At 33.7% G+C, this 23,999-nt stretch overlaps 1 protein-coding gene across 1 annotated transcript in view; it reads left to right on the top strand.

Moving 5' to 3' along the window:
- LOC109110424 (potassium/sodium hyperpolarization-activated cyclic nucleotide-gated channel 3-like) overlaps positions 1–23,999 on the top strand; it is a 71,673-nt gene that overhangs the window by 19,521 nt on the left and 28,153 nt on the right. Inside the window, 4 exon segments of the mRNA XM_042775730.1 lie at positions 8,728–8,987; positions 8,990–9,150; positions 17,009–17,170; positions 20,106–20,324. Coding sequence (XP_042631664.1) covers positions 8,728–8,987; positions 8,990–9,150; positions 17,009–17,170; positions 20,106–20,324 — 802 coding nt within the window.

The following is a 23,999-nucleotide window of genomic DNA, read 5'->3' as shown; positions in this document are numbered from 1 at the left end:
TATGTAGTTGCTAGGCTATTTTAGCTGGTTGCCGAGATGTTACTCTGTGGTTACTAGGGCTTTGAGAGTGGTTTTAGAACACTGATGTGTGGTTGCTAGGGTGTTGTAAGTGGTTGCTAGGACATTTCTATTTGTTAAGATGTCATGAGTGGTTTAAGAGCATTGCTATGTATTTGCTAGGCTATTTTGGCTGGTTGCCAAGGTGTTGCTATGTGGTCGCAAGGGCTTTGAGATTGGTTTTAGAACACTGATGTGTGGTTGCTAGGGTGTTGCAAGTGGTTGCTAGGACATTTCTATTTGTTAAGATGTCATTAGTGGTTTAAGAGCATTGCTATGTATTTGCTAGGCTATTTTGGCTGGTTGCCAAGGTGTTGCTATGTGGTTGCTAGGGCGTTGAGAGTTGTTTTAGAGCATTGATATGTGGTTGCTATTGTGTTGTAAGTGGTTGCTAGGAAATTGCTATTTGTTAGGATGTCATGAGTGGTTTTAGAGCATTGCTATGTATTTGCTAGGCTATTTTGGCTGGTTGCCGAGGTGTTGCTGTGTGGTTGCTAGGGCGTTGAGAGTGGTTTTAGAGCATTGCTATGTGGTTGCTAGGGTATTTTGGTTGGTTGCCAGGGTGTTGCTGTGTGGTTGCTAGGGCATTGAGAGTGGTTTTATAACATTGATGTGTGGTTGCTATGGTGTTGTAAGTGGTTGCTAGGAAATTGCTATTTGTTAGGATGTCATGAGTGGTTTTAGAACACTATTATGTAGTTGCTAGGCTATTTTAGCTGGTTGCCGAGATGTTACTCTGTGGTTACTAGGGCTTTGAGAGTGGTTTTAGAACACTGATGTGTGGTTGCTAGGGTGTTGTAAGTGGTTGCTAGGACATTTCTATTTGTTAAGATGTCATGAGTGGTTTAAGAGCATTGCTATGTATTTGCTAGGCTATTTTGGCTGTTTGCCAAGGTGTTGCTATGTGGTTGCAAGGGCTTTGAGATTGGTTTTAGAACACTGATGTGTGGTTGCTAGGGTGTTGCAAGTGGTTGCTAGGACATTGCTATTTGTTAGGATGTCATGAGTGGTTTCAGAGCATTGCTATGTAGTTGCTAGGCTATTTTGGCTGGTTGCCAAGGTGTTGCTATGTGGTTGCTAGGGCTTTGAGAGTGGTTTTAGAACATTGATGTGTGGTTGCTATTGTGTTGTAAGTGGTTGCTAGGAAATTGCTATTTGTTAGGATGTCATGAGTGGTTTTAGAGCATTGCTATGTATTTGCTAGGCTATTTTGGCTGGTTGCCGAGGTGTTGCTATGTGGTTGCTAGGGCGTTGAGAGTTGTTTTAGAGCATTGCTATGTGGTTGCTAGGGTATTTTTGTTGGTTGCCAAGGTGTTGCTGTGTGGTTGCTAGGGCATTGAGAGTGGTTTTATAACATTGATGTGTGGTTGCTATTGTGTTGCAAGTGGTTGCTAGGACATTGCTATTTGTTAGGATGTCATGAGTGGTTTCAGAGCATTGCTATGTAGTTGCTAGCCTATTTTGGCTGGTTGCCAAAGTGTTGCTATGTGGTTGCTAGGGTGTTGAGAGTGGTTTTAGACCATTGCTATGTGGTTGCTAGAGTATTTTGGTTGATTGCCAGGGTTTTGTCATGTTGGTTACCGGGGTGTTGAGGGTGTGTTGTTAGGACATTGCCATGTGGTTGCAGGGCGTTATGGGTAGCTGAAGGAATGAATGGAAAAATAGTTTATTGTGGTGAATATAACTACCTGTATAAATATTAAGCAATCTGTAAATATTTTTAAGCATTAGTATCCTGCAGCATCCTGTGATTGTCTTTGTGTTATGCATAGCTACACTTAATCGTGGTAAAATCAATGTAATGCACAGTGACTGTTGTAAACATACCGTCTATAACAGCAGATAAAACAACACGCTCTCTCACGTATACATTCATTCATTCTACCCCCCTTGTGCAACCATGACTCCTGCGTGTTTTTCCATGATGACAGCCAGTTGGAGTATGTGTGTGTGTGTGTGTGTGTGTGTGTGTGTGTGTGTGTGTGTGTGTGTGTGTGTGTGAGAGAGAGAGAGAGAGAGAGAGAGAGAGAGAGGCTTATCTTGTAGCTGGAGGCACTCAAAAGGTGAAAACATGTCATGGACGTCCTCTTAGTGAAACAGGACTCTCTGTGTCTGTGTGTGTGTGTGTGTGTGTGTGTGTGTGTGTGTGTGTGTGTGTGGACATTTCTCCTTTTCTCTTTCTGTTAATGGATATTCTCTCCATCCATCTGTTGTTCTTCACATTTTAACTGAATTTTTCCAAAGCTAAACAGGTGAATCTCAGCGAAACACATCCATATTACATTTCACCTCACAAAAAAAAAAAATACTTGTTTTGTATAAATAAAATGAAGCATTTTTCAAGAACTTTTTTTTGCATTGTAACATTATTTTCATCACATTAATTTTCTTAATTGGCATTTTTTTCACTTTTTTATATACCAGTTTGAGATCAGTAAGATTTTTATGTTTTTGAAAGAAGTCTCATATGCTCACTGAGGCTGCGTTTATTAAATAAAAAATCCAATAAATACAGTAATAACAGTGAAATATTATTAAAATGTCAAATATCTGTTTTCTATGTGAATATGTTTTAAACTGTAATTTATTTCTGTGATGTGCAGCTGTATTTTCAGCATCATTACTCCAGTCTTCAGTGTCACATGATCTTCAGAAATCATTCTAATATGATGATTTGCTGCTCGAGAAACATCTCTGATTATTATCAATGTTGAAAACAGTCGTGCTGCACAATATTTTTATGGAAACTGTGATACATTTTATTTTTCAGGATTCACAGATGAATAGAAAAAAAAAAAACAGCATTAATTTGAAATAGAAATCATTTGTAACATTATAAATGTCTTTACTGTCACTTTCGATAAATTGAATCCGTCCTTGATGAATAAAAGTATTAATTTCTTGAAAAAAAATTTACTGAACCCAAGCTTTTGAAAAGTAATACTGTATATAGTTTCAGTCAACATAAACAAATACAATACAACAAATACTACCAATACTTGACAGATTAAATATTATTTTTTCTGCATTACAGTAACAGGAATATAGGGATGAATATGTTTAATTGAAACATTTGCTGTTCAGCAAATCTGTTTATTTTTTCATTTTTGTTTTGTGCTGCTAGTGGCAAAAACTTTACAGTACAAACTTTACCTTTGAAAATATCATGTCTTATTTCTGTCCCTTTGATTTTGTTGAAATGCGGGCTTGTTCTTGACAGGTTTGTAAGATTCGCTCGATTCCTGTGTGTGTGTTTGTCTCTGTTCCTCTTGTCGTATGTTGTCTTCCCTCTCTTGTTTTCTTCTTCTCTCTGGATGTGTGAGGAATTCGTAGTCTAACGTCAGAGATACGCTGTGTGCCGCGCGAGAGAGGAACCACTGTAAATACTGGATGGAGTCTATTTCTGTCTCAGAGCATGAGATTGACTTTTAAATGCACACACGTATGCAAACACACACACACACACTCACTGTCTATAGAGCCGCATTTCTCCATGTTGGGGTTTCTACCTATAATAAAACAGGCCAGATCCCTGTATCTCAGGGTGAAATGTTCTCCATCACAACATTAAACATCTGGTAACGCTTAGAAAAATGATTTAGAGAATTCATGTAAGTCCTTTAACAAGCTTTGCATTTCTGCTGTGCACCTTCCTTCTTATTTGTCTAATATTTTATAAAGAGTAACAAAAACAACCAGAAAAACCTTCTGCCTGTCAATCATTCTGCACATTCATATCTTGTACAGTCCGGTGGTGATTATTTGGAAGTGTTATTTTAGTATTATTTATATGCTGAAAAATATTTATTTGTTTGTTTGTTTACTTAGTTCTTATTGTGATAGTTTTGTAATGTGTGTGTCATATGTATTAGTTTTTTTCTAAATATTATATATATATATATATATATATATATATATATAATATATATATTCTATATATATATATATATAATATATATATATATTATATATATTTTTTTTTTTTTATTTCAATTTGAGTCATTTTTAGTACTTATTTATTTCAGTTAGTTGCCAAGGACACAAAGTTTTTCTTCTAATTTGTAAGTTTTATTTTATTTCTTCTTTATCAAAAATATTTTTAATAATTTTAGTTTTAATTTTAGTTGCAATAGAATGAAAGAATTGTTCTATTTTGGGTGAGCTGTTCTTTCAGTGGAGTTATTAATTATGTATAACTAAAGAATCGATATCTGATGTTTCTTTTAATATACATGAGACGAAAGTTTTGAGGTTGTACAGTATCTCGCAATTTTGTCTTCTGAGTTCACATTTTCTAATTTCGGAAAACAAAAATGCCACAGGAACAAAAACAGACAGTTTTCTCAGAATTGCGAACTATAAACCCACAATCAGAAAAAAATCAGAATTGCAAGATTACTTTTTTCTCGCAATTCCGAGTTTTCATCTCGCAATTCTGACTAGTTTACATTTTGCAGTTTTGTATAAAAAATAAGGTAATTGCAACTATTTATCTCACAATTCCGACTAATTTTTCTGACTTTTTTATACCTCACATACAGACTTTTCTTCTCAGAAATGCAAGTAATTGTAAGATAAAAAGCTGCAACTACTCTTTTTTTATTATTAATATTATTTTTATTATTCGGTTGTGGAAACATGCTTCCATAGTGACAGAAGGCTGAAATCACGTATGACACCTTTAACAAGAAAAACACTTATCACATACAATAAAGAAACAAATAACAGAGACCTTATTAACTTCATGGCTGCTTTGTTACTTCATAAAGGTCTGGATTTCAAAGCTTTGCACTTCTGAATCTTCGTCAGGTCCAGACGAAGTTGTGTGTGTGTGCTGGGAAATACTGAGGCTGAAGAACAAATGTTGTGAGTGTTGAATGTGCCGCTCCTGTGACGTGTGTGATGTTCTCCTGGGTTTTAAACCTCAGCTGAAGCGAACAGTGTCAGAAACGTCTCACTAAATATAACACACACCCTGACAGCGATCCGAATCGCCGGATTCCCTCGCTACTTTGAAGAATTCCAATTACTGTCAGTGTTTTCCGTGTGTGTGTGTGTGTGTGTGTTGTATTCCATCCACATCACAGCTCAGGCATCACAGACCGTTGTGTGTGTGTGTATATGTGTAATTTCCACTATAATTAGTGTTTATTCGTCCACAAATAGCTGAATGTTAAAAGAAACAATAAATAAACAATAATGAATGACAGCTGTTTGAACTCAGTGGAAAACTTCCTCAAATACCAGCAAATCGTACCGCTTTTGTTTACTTTTCCTGCTTTAAATTGTCTTTCACACCGACGATGGATTTTTATGGGCTTCCTAAACTTGGGTGGGTAAATCAACCAGAACCGGATGAGCCTTACACAACACTGACCTTCTCTCTATAGAGCCGCGAGGATATATCACCCAACAACAGAGCCAATCTAGATTCAATTACCAACTGGGCCAAGAGTGCAATTTATAACTAAACACACACACACACACACATGCGTGTGGACGCTCCTGAGGGTGGGAGAGGTCGCGCTGCATGCATTAAACTCCAGTGTTTACCGCTGAGATCGGTGAGGAATCCAGCGTCATGACTTTCTGAACATAATTCATGGCTGAAATCTCAAGTGCATCCTGCTTGCGATTCATAAGCTGAATCCTCAGCGAATAGTATTTGAATTTATCGCCGAAATGAATATCCTTAGTCACAAAGGTGCATGCGTGCATTTGCATTCTGAATAATTATGCATTGTGACGATGTGCAATGTTTTATGTGATTTATGCGAGCTCATGAAAAAGCTGGATATGAATTTATGTGCTGCTGATTCTCTATATTTGCATTCACTTTTTGAATCTGCTTCTAAGAATGTCTTTTACTGGTTTTGGATGAGCAATTCTGCTTTTACACTGCAGAAAGTGCTGCTCATCCTTTGTATTTTTGTCTGGTTTTCTAGTACAAGTATCTAAACATTCTTAAATCAAAATGCATTTATTTAAAATGCAAAATGGTGTTAGATTAGAATGTTTTATGAGAAATGTATCAAAATGAAGTGAGCATGATTGCCAAAAACAAGCATTTTTTTAAGCATAAACCCCATTTACAGACTTCTTATCTTCTTATCTGCCGTTGTGCATTTCAAATAATTTTATCTTGATTTAAGAATGTTTAGATATTCGTGCTAGAAAACAAGACCAAATAGAGTGAAAACTAACCAGGTCAAGATAGTGTTGTGGCATGTAAACCAGATTGAGCAACGCTAAACCAGCATGAAAGCATCCAAAACATACTGTATACTGGTAACAAGAGATTAAATCTTCTTAACTGGTCACCAGATATGCCAGCTGATCTGATCTAGGCTTTTTTCCCCCACAGTGCTTTATTGCCGATCTACAGTATATGCTTTGATGCATGTATGTAATTAAATGACCACATGCATGTGTGCTTTATGTGCAGAAAAAAACTGCAGTTTGAACATTTCTGCTGATAGTTTAGTCGTGAAACACTACAAATATGTGCCTTTGAGCTAGTTTGAATTCAAAAACACCATTCGTTGAAGGTTAAGGTTCTTAGTGGCGCTGCAAGGCTCTATACTGCAACCTTTTTTTTCTTTCTTTTCTGCCAGTGCAACTAAATTTTGTGAGCCACCATGTTTTCCAACTCATAAGTGCTGCCATTTCTGTTGCACATGAAAAACATCAAACAGCGAATGAAATGTCAAAACGGCAATCAAGAAATTAACAATTAACAAATAAACAAAAAAACACATGCATCATTTTTAATGTGAACAGTCAGAATAAGCCAATTTAAATGCAAAAAGTGCCTAATATAAGTGATCGGAAAAAGCAATGTGATTTAGCAGGCATTTCGCACTCATTCGTGCACAAACCATGACAGTATCGATACATACTGTATGATAATACAGTAAAAATTCTGATTAAATTATTAATTTGTGCTCTGATTTAAAATATTAGAGCTTTCATGTCATCTCTCTCCACAGGTATAACTCATGTTTTGAGAGTCGAGTCACTCTCCCACTCTTTACTGTGTAACTTAGGCTACACTGGCTTTGTGATCTGACAGCTGGTCCCTAGTTACTGGATAAAAGTGCAGCGGTCAACATCAGCTGAATCAGCAGTGGCCGTGTGTCACATGCACACTTGGGTTTGTTTGTTAACCAATAAGCCTATACAGTTTAAATGTTTGAAAACCGCCAAACTGATCCCAAACCAGCCCAAATTTTGTCCACCCGCACATTTAAATTAAAAACGGCCCAATCTGGCAACCCTGGCTGCGAGATCTAGCAAGAAGCATTCGAACTCTGCACAGAATTCTCTGTTATAAACAAATCAAACAGCGCTGACGCACAATGCCAGAAGTAGTAACGCTAACTATAGCCATTGTGTTGTGGCAGAAATAGTCAGATGTTCTTACATTATTCATTTTTTAGGGTTTGTACAACCTTTAGAGAGAGAAATTCAAGCACTTTTTAGTGACTTTCAAGCAACTATTTCCAGCACTTTAAAGCTCTAAAAATTATCAAATTTTAATGTTATTTTTAATGGGATGATCAAAATATACTTTGTGGTAAACAAACGCTTGTGTAAAATAAAAAATAAAAATAATAATGTCAAATCACCATTATAACCAGTAGATGGCAGCAGAGGAGCACTTATTGGCTTTTAGTCATTCATTTCTAATTTTTGCTTTATATTTTGAAATGATAAAATCACTATTATAAAAAATAAAATCGTCAAGAAGTTTGCACTTTTTTTGTGCCTTGAAAAACTGTTTTCTTCAGTGTGAGACTGAATCACACAAAGTGCGTTCCTATTATAATCACTGAAGTTGTCGTTCAGTATAATCCTATAGAAGAATAGTGATACATTTAATAAGAGTAGATTATATTCATTTTCTATAAAAATTGATTTTGCACATTACTGTTGTTAATAAAAGTACATTTTGTGAGCTTCCCAACTCAAACTCAGTGCTTTACCAAGAAATAAATGTGTAATATTATTAGTAACTGCACTTATTAATGCAAAACAATAGTAATTTTACACATCTGCTCCAGGCGCCATCATCTGTAGAACTCTCAAATATTAGTCTGGAGCACTGGTTGACGGTTAAAGGAATAGTTCACCCAAAAATGAACATGTACTTCATCAGATTTGGAGAAATGTAGCATTGCATCACTGAATGGGTGCCGTCAGAATGAGAGTCCAAACAGCTGATAAAAACATCACAATAATCCACAGCACTCCAGTCCAGCATTATTATGGATTATATACTCATATTTTAGTTAAAAAAAACATCTTAATGCTGGATGTGTTTCAGCTTTTGTCAGATGTTAACTGATGGACTGGAGTGCTGTGGATTATTATTGTGATGTTTTTATCAGCTGTTTGGACTCTCATTCTGACGGCACCCATTCACTGCAGAGCATCCATTGCTGAGACACTGATGCAGTGCTACATTTCTCCAAATCTGATGAAGAAACAAACTCATCCTAAACTTGGATGGCCTGAGAATGAGCGAATTTCAGCAAATAGTTATTTTTGGGTGAAAAACTAAACACCCAGAACACCCGGCGTTTGTGGAACAGACATCAACACTTTTTATTTGGCGCTAAATTTTACGGTGTTTAAATGCACTGACTTCTGGCTGTAACTCTCCTCCAGGTTCTACTGGGATCTCACCATGCTCCTCCTGATGGTGGGAAATCTCATCATCATTCCCGTGGGCATCACCTTCTTCAAGGACGAGCACACGCCGCCGTGGATCGTCTTCAACGTGGTTTCCGACACCTTCTTCCTCATGGACCTGGTGCTGAACTTCCGCACGGGGATCGTAAAGGAGGACAACGCGGAGATCATTCTGGACCCTCAGCGGATCAAGATCAAATATCTGCGCTCGTGGTTCGTGGTGGACTTCATCTCCTCCATCCCGTGGACTACATCTTCCTCATTGTGGAGACGCGCATCGATTCGGATTTCTACAAGACGGCGCGCGCTCTGCGGATCGTACGCTTCGCGAAGATCCTCAGTCTGCTGCGACTGCTGCGGCTCTCGCGGCTCATACGCTACATCCATCAATGGGAGGAGGTGAGAGGTTCCAAAATGTTGTGTTTTAAGTGTAGAGTATTCCTGTATACGCTGCTGATGTGTGCAGTCTGTACATTTCAAGGACATCTGAGATGCTCAAACTCTGCTTTTCACAATAATTAAATTTGGACTCAAACACTTCTGACCTTCAAAAAGGCCAGACAACACTGCCACGAAAATTAACAATATAATATAATCTAATAATCGACATTTCATTTAATAATTCTAAAAAATAATATACACAATAATTGAATTACTGTAGGACTCAAACACTTCAGACCTTCAGAAATGCTAGACAATGCCACAAAAATTCATAATAAAAACAATATATAAAATATTATTATAAAATTATAAAATAATAATAACAATAAAATGAAAAATTATTATTATTATCAATGTGCATTTCTTTGAATAAATCTAAATATACACAATCATTTCTAACCTTCAAAAATGCCATATAACGCAACCATAAAAAATTATTATTATTATTATTATTATTATTATTAATGTATGATCCTTTTAATAATTCTAAAAAACGTCTGACCTTCAAAAATGCCATACAATACCACCACCACAAAAAAAGATTAATAAAAGTAGTTATAATTATTACAATATAATATATGTAATTGAAAAAACTATTATTATTATTATTATTATTATTATTATTGTACATTTATTTTCATTTAATTAGGACTCAAGCACTTCTGACCTTAAAAACGCCAGACAACATAAAAATTAATAATAACAATAATAATAATAATAATTATTATTATTAATGTACATTTGCCAGACAACACCACCACAAAAAAAGATTAATAAAAGTAATTATAATATAATATAATATAATATAATATAATATAATATAATATAATATAATATAATATAATATAATATATGTACTTATTATTATTATTATTATTATTATTGTACATTTATTTTAATTTAATTAGGACTCAAGCCCTTCTGACCTTCAAAAACGCCAGACAACACAGCCACAAAAATTAATAATAACAATAATTATTATTATTATTATTAATTTACATTTCTTTTAACACTTCTCTAATCTAATGTATACAATCTTTTTTATTTATTTATTTATTTATTAATATATAATATGACTATGATGACTTTTTGTATTTTGGGTGAACTGTTCCTTCACTGAGTTCTTAATTATGTGTCATTTTAGATTCAGTCTTTGGTGTTTCTCCTAATATTAACATAAATACATGCAGATATGAGTATAGTTTGAAAACATTTGTGAGATCTGCTGCTGTGCAGAAGTGGTTGAGATACAGAAGCGATCTCATTTGTGCTTTTAGAAGACGACACTGCATCCATGTAGTTCTCAGAAACCTCAGGCTGGAAGCAGCATATGCTTCGGGACTCTCACTTCCAGCCGGTCTGGGAGCTCGGGCAGAAATCGAAGTGTTGAGTCTTACACGTATCAATTAATGAATATTTCCAAGTAGAGTGCTAACATTAGGCTGTGATTTTCTCTGGTGCTCATGTGGATGGTGATTTGATCGCCGCTGCTGCCTCGTTTAGTCTCTCTCTCTCACGACAGCGTGTGCTCTTCTACAGCGACACGCGGTTCCTAATCGACCCGCTCCTGTTAGAAACACAAAACGTGTCTGAAACACTGGATATGTGGGAAAGACTCGTTCTCAGAGCAGCATTTGTTAAGATGACGCTTGCAGAGCAGTACATTAGTGATATATTCCTCCTATAATAATAATCATGTCATATAATAATAATAATAATAACATGATTAGAGAATACATTAATATTATTTTTTTTACTTAAAATTGTATATAATGTAAAATAATAATACAAATGATATTAAAATAGGCCCAGTTGATTTAATTTAATTTAGTTTAATGCTGTAAAAAATATAATATAATATAATATAATATAATATAATATAATATAATATAATATAATATAATATAATATAATATAATATAATATAATTTAGTCTGATTAAACCTTCATTTTGTTTAAAGGAAGACCTTTGACTGTCTCTGTGTATTTTATAATAATCCTGAAAAATAAAACGTATCACAGTTTCCACAAAAATATTGTGCAGCACAACTGTTTTCAACATTGATAATAATCAGAAATGTTTCTTGAGCAGCAAATCATCATATTAGAATGATTTCTGAAGATCATGTGAAACTGAAGACTGGAGTCATGATGCTGAAAATTCAGCTGCACATCACAGAAATAAATTACAGTTTAACAGATATTCACATAGAAAACAGCTGTTTTAAATTGTAATAATATTTCACAATTTTTACTGTATTTTTGATCAAATAAATGCAGCCTATGTCAGTCACATGATCTTATCAAAAAATCAGTAATTTTGCATACATCAAATTTGCTTTCTTTAAATTCATTATTTATATTATTTATCATTACATGTGTTTAACTGCATGTTAATCAGTTAATTAAAACATTTATTTATTTATTTGTTGATTTGTTTCAATTTTAAGGTATTTTTTTTTTTATAGTAGGTGATGTGCCATTCTAAACAGAAGCACTTTATTTTTATTTATTTTATTGTAAATAATTTTACTGTATTTTTTTATTATTTATACTATATATATATATATATATATATATATATATATATATATATATATATATACACACACACACACACACACACAGTAGTAATATGAATCCAGTTAGTCAGCACGTTATTAAATCAAACTTAATGAGTTACTCCATCCGAGCAAACTTTGCTTTCAGAGGTGTTTTGGGGCCATCGCTGAGAGTTTTAATTGAGTGGATGTTTTTAAGAGCTGAAGCAGTCCCTCTCGCCCGTATTCTGCTAACGACGAAGCTTAAGCGTTCTCTCTGCGTGAACCGAACGGCTCTGAGCGCTTCTCAATGGCCAGAGTTTGCGTGAGGGATCGCTTCGAAGGCGGCCGTGGAGCTTCGGTGATGGGCCATCTGTGTTTGTTTATTGAGTGAAGGCAGGGAGTCCATCTCTATTAATATCGGCATCTGGGATTGTTCTGATTTATGGCTGGTGTCGCAGCGATTGGATGCAGAGCGTAATGTTCAGGATGGTGCAGAGCTCCCTGAGGTTCTTCAAAGACACAAATCTAGTCAATCAAGGCTGGTTTGGAGTCGCACGCCTGACACATAGACTGAGGTGAAGTCTGCAGGAGGAGGTAGAAACTGGGTTTAACAGCGTATTAAGGGATGTAAGACAAATGTGAATGTGTAATATAAATATGCACACAGCAGACGAGCTCTAAAACCATGTAAATAAAGAAACAAACACCCTTATCATCCAGGATTCAGTTTGTATACTATACACAATACATGCAAAGGAACAATAACATGTGCAGTATACAGTGAACACTGTGTGTGAGTAACTGCAATATTGTTTAGAGACTCCCCATTTTTTTAAATAGTAGATGATGTGCCGTTCTAAACATAAACATTTTAATTAATTTATTTTAATTTATTTATTTTAAATATTATTTTATTTAAAAAATGTATTTTCATAATTTCATTAATTATTGTATTTATTTTAATTAATTTTATAACTTTTTTAATAGTAGGTTATATGTCATTCTAAACAAATTTTAATTGTTTCTTTTATTTCTTTTAATTCATTTCAGTTTTATTTTAATTAAATTTGATGGATCAGTTTTGTTTTATTTTAATTTTTTCAAATATTGGGTACCGTGCCATTCTAAACAAAAATTTTAATTTATTTTATTTATTATTATGTATTTATTTTCATGCATTAATGTATTTTAATCAATTTTAAGTTATTTATTTTATTTATTTAATTGTTTTTTTTTTAAGGGTAGGAGGTATTTTAAACAAAGTTTTTAATTTATTTATTTATTCTAATTAATTTTAATGTATTATATTATTATAATATTTTATATATTTTATTCTATATTTTATTTATTTTTTTCAAATAGGTTTTGTGCCATTCTAAATAAACATTTTAATTATTTCTTTTATTTCTTTATATTCATTTATTTTAATTAATTTTTCTTTTTCAAATATGTGATGTGCCATTCTAAACATAAGCATTTTAATTAATTTCTTTTAGTTAATTAATTAATTAATTTATTTATTTATTTTTATTCATTTGAATTTGTTTGTTTAATTTTTATATATATATTTTAAATAGTAGTTGATGTGCTATTCTAAACAAATTCAAAACCCAAGTGTTTTTAGTGACATAGCTGCCAATGGATGAATATTGTTATTATTATTTTTATGAAGGCTCAGACTGCATGTAACTTTGACTGGATGTTCATCACCTCCAGTAGGTTTGTTTAGGTCTGCAGGCGCTGAGAAACACTTGATTTAAAGGGATTTTAACAGAGATGTTTGTGTTGCACATCATAGAAGATTGTTCATTTTCATTGTTCATGTTGTTTTGGTGATTTATACGTTTGTAGATTTGTCCCTCGCCATTCAGACAAGACACATTATAGTCTTCATTCCCCTGATTCACAATAATGACTTTATAATACACCCATATTAGAGAGGATTTTCACAATCTACCCAGAGCACTTCTCATTTTAATTGCGCTGCAGTCTGTTTCCATTTCAGCAATCCTTTGGCTGTGTTCAAAACCCTTGTGAGTCTGTCTGCTGGATTTATCCACAGCTTTGAGTGACATTACAAAGTCTTTTATGGGTAATAAAACTGCAGATGACATTTTAATGTAATTGAAAAACTTGAAGACCGGTCCACACTAAATCTATTGGATGCTTCAGATCTTCACTATAGGTCTTGTGTCCAAAAGCAACATCAGCATAAATGATGCTATAATTTGACGTTTTAATGCATTCATGCAATCCAGGAAGTCAGAGTCAGTGACATCAATGGATCTATTTGTTTTCTGATAAAAAATAAAAAATAAAATAAAAACACAAACACTTGATGAACCCACCAAAATCATGATATTTTAAAATAAATTAAAAATCAATTTAAATGATTAAAAATAAAATAATGGTTTTATAATAATCATGAATATCAATATTTATACTATTCGGACAGATAATAATAATAATAATAGTTTAGCATATTATTATTATTATTATTATTATTATTATTATTATTATTATTATTATTATTATTATTATTATTATTATTTCAATGTTAATATTAATAATAACTATACTACTACTGCTACTTTAAGTTTTAATACTAGTACTACTACTAATAATAATAATAATAATTTATTATTATTATTATTATTATTATTATTATTATTATTATTATTAATGATTAGTAAAATAATAATAATAACAACGTATTACTATTAGTAGTAGTTGTATTGAAATGTAAAAACAAAAAATAACATAAAAATTACAATAATAATACTTTATCATATTATTAAATATTATTATGTTATTGTTTAGTTTTTAAGTTTTAATTCTAATGCTAATAATAGTAATAAATTATTAGTATCATCATCAGCAATTAAAAATAATAATAATGTATTAGTAGTAATATTAAAACTTAAAAGTAGTAGTATTATTGTAACAACATTATTAGCATGAATATTAATTTCAATATAATATTGATATTGATATTATATTTTTAACCTAAACATGTTTTTGTTGTTGTTATTGATTTGTGATTAAGTTTTAAATGTAATATTAATACAACTAACTGAACTCTTTTCTTTTTGATCGTCTTGGTCGTCTTTGTTTGTCATCGAGCCCAAAGCTGAATGAAACGCTGGCATTTAGAGGCACATTCATGTGATCCATTAGTTTGCATTATCACTTTTATCTGAAATGTCTTTCTGTTTTTAGCTCTAGTGTTTTCTGGCTGTCTGTCTCTCTGCGGTGATGCAGCAGTCTGTAATGAGGGTGACTTTTACACAACGCTCCATGATTAATTCAGATGCTTTTACACCTAGTTAATGTTACAGAGAGCCAATTATTTAATCCGAGCTCATGCTGTTTCCCTCAGAAAGAGCCAGAGCGACGAGCGACGTAATGCTCTGTTTGTCATTACACTGTCCTGGCAGAGGAAACAGTTATTAAAGACAAACATACGAACAATAATCACCTTCTGATTGTGGACGAGAGACATTGACAGACAGTGAGAAAGAGAGAGAGAGACTGTTTTATATGGCTTTTTTTTCATCGCTCAATAACAATAGCATCATGTGAGCATATTCCTCTCACATAAGCTTTTAAAAGCTGTGTTTTAAAGTAGTTTTTAATAAGCACCGGTGTAGTTAAGTAGCTTTCAATTGTAGAGGCCATTAACATCCAGCTGACCGGCGGCTTCTCGAGAGGATACTTAGCATTCGGATTAACCAATCACTCACTCGCTCCTTCAGCCTTTCTTCAGCTCTCTCTCTCTCTCTCTCTCTCTCTCTCTCTCTCTCTCTCTCTCTCTCTGTCTCTCATGGCAGGAAGGAAGGACACCAGACTTGTTCTGACCTGTTTTCAATGATTTAATTTGTTAGTGATTCAGAAAGAAGCCATGTCTCTGACACACACACACACACACACACACACACACACACACACAGACACACACACTCTCTCTCTCACACACACACTCACACGCACGCACACACACACACACACACACACACTCACACACACACACACACACACACACACACACACACACACACTCACACACTCACACACACACACACTCACACGCACACACACACACACACACACACACACACTCACACACCACACACACACACACACTCACACACACACACACACACACACACACACACACACACACACACACACACACACACACTCATTCATTCAGAATTATGATTCTTTTAATTATATATTCATTTAAATATGTTTACTACATATTAATATATTTAATATCTATTAATAGTAATATTAAATATAATACAATTAATATAATATATTTATATATTCAATATTTTTAACATATTATTTAATTTTATAATCCATATAAATTTGTATAATTAAATGTGAATTTAATTTACATATACAGTATTTATTGACTATTAAATTCTTTAATTAAATTGGATGTGTGTGTGTGTATAATATATATATATATATATATATATATATAAATATGTGCATTTTTCATTACATATATTTATTTTTATGTACAAATTAACTATTAAATTATATAGTTAAATTTTATATATATATACTTTACATTTCATTGATCATATATAAAATTTTATAATTTTTTATAATTAATTTTATGTGATTTACACTTTTATTTACATATTAACCATTACGTTAATTAATAATTAAATTATATAATATATAGTATAAATGATCAATTCTAAGAAAATGATAGGTAACGCTCGACAATTAGTTCTCATTCGTTAATAATGCATTAAATATTACATTAACTAACAATGAACAATATATTTCTACAGCATTTATTAACCTTTATTAATGTCAAGTAATAAAAATGTTCATGTTAGTTCACATACAGTAGTTACATTAACTAATGATACAACTTTTGATTTTAATAATGTAGAAATAAATGTTAAACTTAACTGATGTTAACAAATGAAACCTTATTGTGCAGTCTTGCATATCAGTTACATTGAATTTAAAGTTGTTGTTTTTACTAGTGCAAACTATTAAATCAAATCATATACACTGTCGCAATTATTTTTAAATAAAGAGTTTTATATATATGTGCATCATATAATTTGTTTCAGTTCAATCCATTAAAAATGCATGTCTAAGTAATTGCAATCTCTTAAAGTGCCATTTCCCAGTTTCATGTGTGTGGCATTGTGCCCTGTTTCAAATGTCACTGATGTTCAGATTGATCTGAGTGTGACGGCTTGTGTCCAGCATGTCCTGTCTCTGCTTCTGTCCCCGTTCAGATATTTCATATGACCTATGACCTGGCCAGTGCAATGGTGCGAATCGTCAACTTGATTGGAATGATGCTGTTGCTCTGTCACTGGGATGGCTGTCTGCAGTTCCTGGTGCCGATGCTTCAGGACTTCCCCGCCGACTGCTGGGTGTCCAAGAACAAGATGGTGGTGAGTGTTTGCAAACACAGGATCAGGGCTCTTCACAACCCCTTCGAAGCATCTGCATGTTTCACCTACTCAGTGCTGATTAATCAGAGTATGCACATTTTATCCTCACCATGAATTAGAGCCGGTATGACCGTGTGTGTTATGACGGTAAAAAATATTTTGTTTTTAACTTATGTGTTTCCCATCGTGAATCTATTTTTTTGCACAGGTTTAAATTATTTTTTTATCAATTATCTGATATTTTGCTTTGTGTACATCAAGATGCGATGACATACTTTTTTTGAAATACCTTATAATTATTTATATTTATATTTTTGTTATGCATTTATAAAAAAAATATAAAAATACACAAATCACAAAAATAATAAAAGTTATTCATTTAAAAATACACACATATATAAAATTTATTTTTGTTATGCATTTATAAATATATATATATATATATATATTATATATATATATATATATATAATATATATATATAAATACACACACATGCAGTATATATTTTGAAAATATTTACATGTTTTTACATGTCTATATTTATATTCATGTAATTTATATTATAAATAAATCTATTTATATACATATAAACATTTTTCTCAAATATATACATGCATGTTTCTGTATTTATATATATTTCATAAATATACACAGCACACATACATGTATTATGTAAACAAAAACTTTTATTTTGGATGCAATTTAATTACGATTAATCGTTTGACAGCACTAACATATAAATATTCTATTATTAATAAATGTTATATATATATAAAATGTTTGGATATAAATGTGTGTTGGCAGTGTGTGAACACAACCACCCTTTAATAATAAAAAAACACGTGCTCCTTTTTTTTAATCCCCATAAATCATAAGCAGTGTCTCAGAACAAGCTGTTCACAGAATCTGTACAAAGTGACATCACACTGAACAGGCCCCGCCCACGACTGTTGACTGACACCGCCGTATTAGCATAGACCCCGCCCTGAATGAGCCGCACACAATCCGTCATGTTTATCTTCACGCTAGAGCATTTAAAAGTAAGAACCGTCTTCTTATTAAAGCTACAGAAGTTATTCAGTCCAGAGCAGTGAGTGATTTTCTGTTTTTATTTATTGTTTGGCTCATATTAACAGCGTAGGCAGGAGTAGATACTGTATATTACACAGATCTAACATAAACATGCGATTTCTTTCCCAGCTGTTTACCTTCACAGACATAACCGACTGTGTTTATATAACTCGTGTGTTTTTAACATAACTTTGTGTGTATCTGAGAGTTTAAGCGCAATAAGACATGAAAGGGAACTTAGTTTAGTGCTCACATTTACTAATAAATTTCTACATCTTTACAGTTGTATTTTGTGACGTCAGTTCACCCAAAGTGAAAATGTGCTGAAACTGTGCACATCCTCAGGTCATCCAAGATTAGGATGAGTTTGTTTCTTCATCAGATTTGTAGAAATGTAGCATTGCATCAGTGTCTCTGCAGTGAATGGGTGCCGTCAGAATGAGAGTCTAATAAAAACATCACAATAATCCACACCACTCCAGTTCATCAGTTCACATCTAGAGAAGACAAAAGCTGTTTTTAACTCAAATTTTCACTTTAATGCACTTATGCATTCCTCTCATTATTTTAAATACATACTCATGCATTAAAGTCAAATAGGGCCACACTACCTTTTCTGTATCTGTCTCTTTTCAGATCCACTTTTAATGTCTTAGCTCATTTAGGTTGTTAGATCCAGCTATTCCAGTAACAGGGCTGTCATTATGAAACAGTATGATCTTTTCCTCTTTTTGGAGAGCTGTAATAAGCTGTCGCTCTCTCAGGATTGAGCCCCTACAGAAATGAGTCTGAAAGCAATCTGGACATGTCACCTCAGACGGAGCCAATATTGATTCCTCACAGGACAAGGGCAATTCATACACTATTTTAGAGATACGCAGAAATTTCACATCTTTCTAAATAGCTGACCCACTTTTCTCCAGCTCGGATTTCTCTTTTTCAGCCTCATTTATTCGTGTTTTCATTTTATGTCACTGTGTTTTCTCCCACCACAAACTCTCAGGAGTCAAACTGGATTCATATGCATGCGGTCATTTGGAAGCGTTTGAACTTTTGTTTCATACATGTGGGTTTGTGCAGCTGAAAAGATTATTCCTTAATATTTTTCAACCTTTTGATGATGTTTGATCTATTTATGCATTCAAAATGTTTAAAGCAAGAAATGGTAAAGGTCTAGTTAAAAATAATCAAGGAAACGCTATTTTTTATTTCATAAACACAACGAATATTAATATTTAATTATATTCATTTATTTGCAATTCTAAGTAAAAAATATGTACATTTAGTTAATAAATTAAATTAATAAAGCATTTTAATATAAAAACATTTTTGTAAGATAGGTGTAATTTTTGTATAATTGAGATTATTATAGTATTTATTATTTTAATATTTTTAATCAGTATTTATTTTTATATTTTCCATTTTCATTTTAGTTAAAGTTTTAGTAATTTTATGTGTTCGTGTTTTTTTTTTATTAATTTTTGTTTCAGTTTTAGTTCTTCTGGTACATCAAGTTAAACTAAATGAAAATCAGAAATGCTGCTTTGCCTGAAATATTTTTTTTTGTTTGTTTTATTTTATCTCGGTTAACAATTATTATTTCAATTTACAAATGTTTTTGTTTTATGTTTTAAAAAACTTGGACAAACTTGAAAATTTAGAAATTAGTCTAATAAAATTTTCTTGAATTTGAAAAAAATAAAGAATAATCATCATATAATATATATATTGCAATGTTGTTTATTTTTATATCACCAGCAAAGTCATTGTGAATATATCATGAATATGAAGGTATGTCAGTATGTATAGGTCATCTATCAGGAGGACATAAACAGTTTGTGATGGTCTCTCTCTCCTTCAGAACGACACGTGGGGTCAGCAGTATTCTTACGCTCTCTTCAAGGCCATGAGCCACATGCTGTGTATTGGATATGGCATGTATCCGCCTGTCGGCATGACGGACGTGTGGCTGACCATCCTCAGCATGATCGTGGGTGCGACCTGCTACGCCATGTTTGTCGGCCACGCCACGGCGCTGATCCAGTCGCTGGACTCCTCACGCAGGCAATATCAGGAAAAGGTGAGTGTCGTCCAGTTGGTTAACGTAATGAGGAAATCGCAGAAACAGCAGGGAAAGCTTCCTGCGAAGGTGCTGCATTATAGTCGTGGTGACAAGACTGCAGGGACTCTTGTTTATGAGCATGATGTGTGAATTATGTGCGAAGTGTGTAATTTCTTCTGTTGTGGAATTAAAATAAGGACAAAAATAAATATAAATAAATATTTTTATAACATTAATGGTGTTTTCTCATGCAAGAGTCACAACCACGAAACTAGGGTGGTTTCCAGGGCGTTGTTAGGTGGTTGCTTTATAGTGACACCAAAACTAATTTATGAAGATAATGATAGGTGGTTGCTAAAATGCTCTGGGTGGTCTCCAGAGTGTTGCTAGGTGGTTGCTATGTAGTGGCTTCAACGTTATTGGACCTTTTAAAATTAGATTTTTTTTTAAACACATTTAAAACGAGATTTTAAAAATGTGAATGGCATCTGCCCATGCAAAAGTCATTACCACAAAGCTAGAGTGTTGTGACTGGTTTCTAGGGCGTTGCTAGGTGGTTACTAGGATGTTCCTAGTGGTTTCCAGGATGTTGCTAGGTACTAGCGCCAAAGTGAATTGTAAAAAAATAATAATAATAAAATAAATTTTTACACATGTTAGTGGTGTTTGCCCAAGCAAAAGTCAAAACCATGATGCTAGGGTGTTGTGACTTTTGTTTCTAGGGTGGTGCTAGGTGGTTGCTAGGGTGTACTGAGTGGTTTTCATGGCGTTGTTAGGTACTAGTGCCAGAGTGAACTTTAAAAAATAACTCAAATTTTACCAATTTTAATGGTGTTTGCCCATGCAAAAGATACAACCATGATACTGTGGTGTTGTAGGTGGTTTCCAGGGTGTTGCTAGGTGTCACTTTCAACAAAGTGAATTGTAACAGTACTAGAGTGTTCCACGGTGTTGCTAGGTGGTTGCTATGTAGTGGCACCAAAGTGAATTTTAACAATAACTAGATTTTTAAAAATGTGAATGACATTTGTCCATGCAAATATCATAACCACAATGCTAGAGTGTTGTGACTGGTTTCTAGGGCATTGCTAGGTGGTTACTAGGGTGTTCTGAGTGGTTTCCGGGGTGTTGCTAGCGCCAAAGTTAATTGTAAAAAAAAATTGATTTTACAAATGTTAATGATGTTTGCCTAAGCAAAACTCAAAACCATGATGCTAGGGTGTTGTGACTGGTTTCTAGGGTGGTGCTAGGTGGTTGCTAGGGTGTACTGAGTGGTTTTCATGGTGTTGCTAAGTACTAGTGCCAGAGTGAACTTTAAAAAATAACTCAAATGTATACATTTTAATGGTGTTTGCCCATGCAAAAGATACAACCATGATATTATGGTGTTGTAGGTGGTTTCCAGGGTGTTGCTAGGTGTTCGCTATGCAATGGCAACAAAGGGAATTGTAACAGTACTAGAGTGTTGCGAGTGGGTTCCAGGGTGTTGCTAGGTGGTTGCTATGTAGTGGTACCAAAGTGAACTTTAACAATAACTAGATGTTAAAAATGTGAATGAGTGTTGTGACTGGTTTCTAGGGCGTTGCTAGGTGGTTACTAGGGTGTTCTGAGTGGTTTTCATGGTGTTGCTAGGTACTAGTGCCAGAGAGATCTTTAAAAAAAAACTAGATTTTACAAATTTGAATGGTGTTTGCCCATGCAAAAGATACAACCATGATACTATGGTGGTGTAGTTGGTTTCCAGGGTGTTGCTAAGTGGTTGTAGGGTTTATATACAGTAGGTGGTTTCCAGAGTGTTGCTAGGTGTTTGCTATGCAGTGGCAACAAAGTAAATTGTATAAATAACTAGATTTTTAAAATGTTAATGTTGTTTGCCCATGCAAAAATCCCTACTACAGTGTTAGGGTGTTGTAGGGGGTTTCCAGGGTGTTGCTAGGTACTAGTGCCAGAGTGAATAGTAAAAATAACTAACTTCTACAAATGTTAATGGTGTTTGTCCATGCAAAAGTTACAACCACGATACTAGGGTGTTCTGAGTGGGTTCCAGGTCTTTGCTTGGTGGTCGCTATGTAGTAGCACCAAAGTGAATTGTAGAAAGAACAGAATATAGAATAAGAACTACAGACTCAATTAGGGAGTGAACCAGCCAAACTTTGAAACTACGAGGTTAAAACAGGATATTCATGAAGCTTGGAAGCAAGAAAATCTGTGAAGGAAGAAAGTCAATTATGTAGAATATGAGTGTGTGGAGAAAACACAGTCCAGCTGGATGACAGCGTGACACTTCTAAACTCATCTCAGCACACTAACATGATTACCGCAGTTCCTGCCGGCTACTTTAATTCACAATAATGCACTTATAACGGCCCATAAACAACCGACTCGAGAGCCCAGATTTTAATATTCACTGACAGGGAGTTTTAGCGCCGATGATTGAAATTAAATTCAGAAGGGCTTTTTGAAACAACCCCAAGTATTAAACTTGAGGCTGTGCGTCATCATGCAGCGTTTGTGCTCCAGACTTCAGAAAATTGAGTTGTTTTTGTAGTTGCACTACTTACAGTCCTGTATGAGTGGTTGACCTCACCTCACTTGTGGTCAGCGGGCAGTACGGTGTGTCAGGCAGGTCCCTCATGTCCACGGCATGGGCAGACCTCAGTCCCTTCCCTGATGCCCTCCTCGACATGGGCAGTTCAACACATGGTGCACCATCTGTTCAGAGACGAGGGATGCAAAAACTGAAAGTTAAAGAGTTGGAGAAGATATAAAGAGGGAAAGAGTGAATGAATGAGTGGCACAGTTTCACATTTCACCATTTCTTTCGATAAAAACAATTACACAGAACTCAAAGGTCTGTCTTTACTACAACCCGCCAAAATAAAAGTTCAGTTTAACTTGAAGAAATTATGACAGAAATAAATTACAACTGGACAGCAGAATGTCCTTTAAAAGTATTAACATTATTTTACAATATTTATTTATGTTGCAATTTTTACAATTTCACACAATCTTTTGTCCATTAATTCCCAAACAGTAATAAAAAAAGTTACAATTTCTCTTAAATATATATATATTTAAGATTTATTAAGTTTAATGCAATTTAATACACTCAGTAAAATTAGATTAAAATTAATTTAAATGTAATAAAAATGTTATGCATTCATTTCATTACAAGTTTTTGAAAATAAGAATTTCTGAGAAAAAAAAAACATTTCATGGGAACTATTATTGTTGCAATTTTGATCAATTATTATATTTTCAAAGTTTGATGAATTAAATTAATTCGACATACGTTTGATGATTATTCAGATTTAATCAAACCATTAAAACAGAATCCAGAAAAAAATAAAAATGGAATTTGGGAAAACATTAAATGAAATTTAGGAAAAATAAAAGAGATTTCATAAGGCCCAAGCTATGGTGTTTGTGGTGGTTTTTGTCTTTCCATGTTGTGAGTAGTTGTGAGGGAATTACTGTACAGTTGATGCAGTGTTCTGAGTCGTTGCTAAGTGGTTGCTAGGGTGTTGTGGATGGTTGCTAGGTGTTTTATTCCTGTCTGGTGTTCAGGAGTCCTTGCATCCTTGTGTTTCTATGATCTTCTGGTCTGTAGATGTAGTTTGGGTCCCTCCTTCAATGATTTTTACACCTGTTTTGTGAAAAAAAAGAGTGTGCATTAAAGAAATATGTGCAATA

This window comes from Cyprinus carpio, chromosome A18 (assembly GCF_018340385.1).
Source record: "Cyprinus carpio isolate SPL01 chromosome A18, ASM1834038v1, whole genome shotgun sequence".
In the NCBI taxonomy this organism is placed as follows: Eukaryota; Metazoa; Chordata; class Actinopteri; order Cypriniformes; family Cyprinidae; genus Cyprinus; species Cyprinus carpio.
This window is presented reverse-complemented; position numbering and strand designations above follow the sequence as displayed.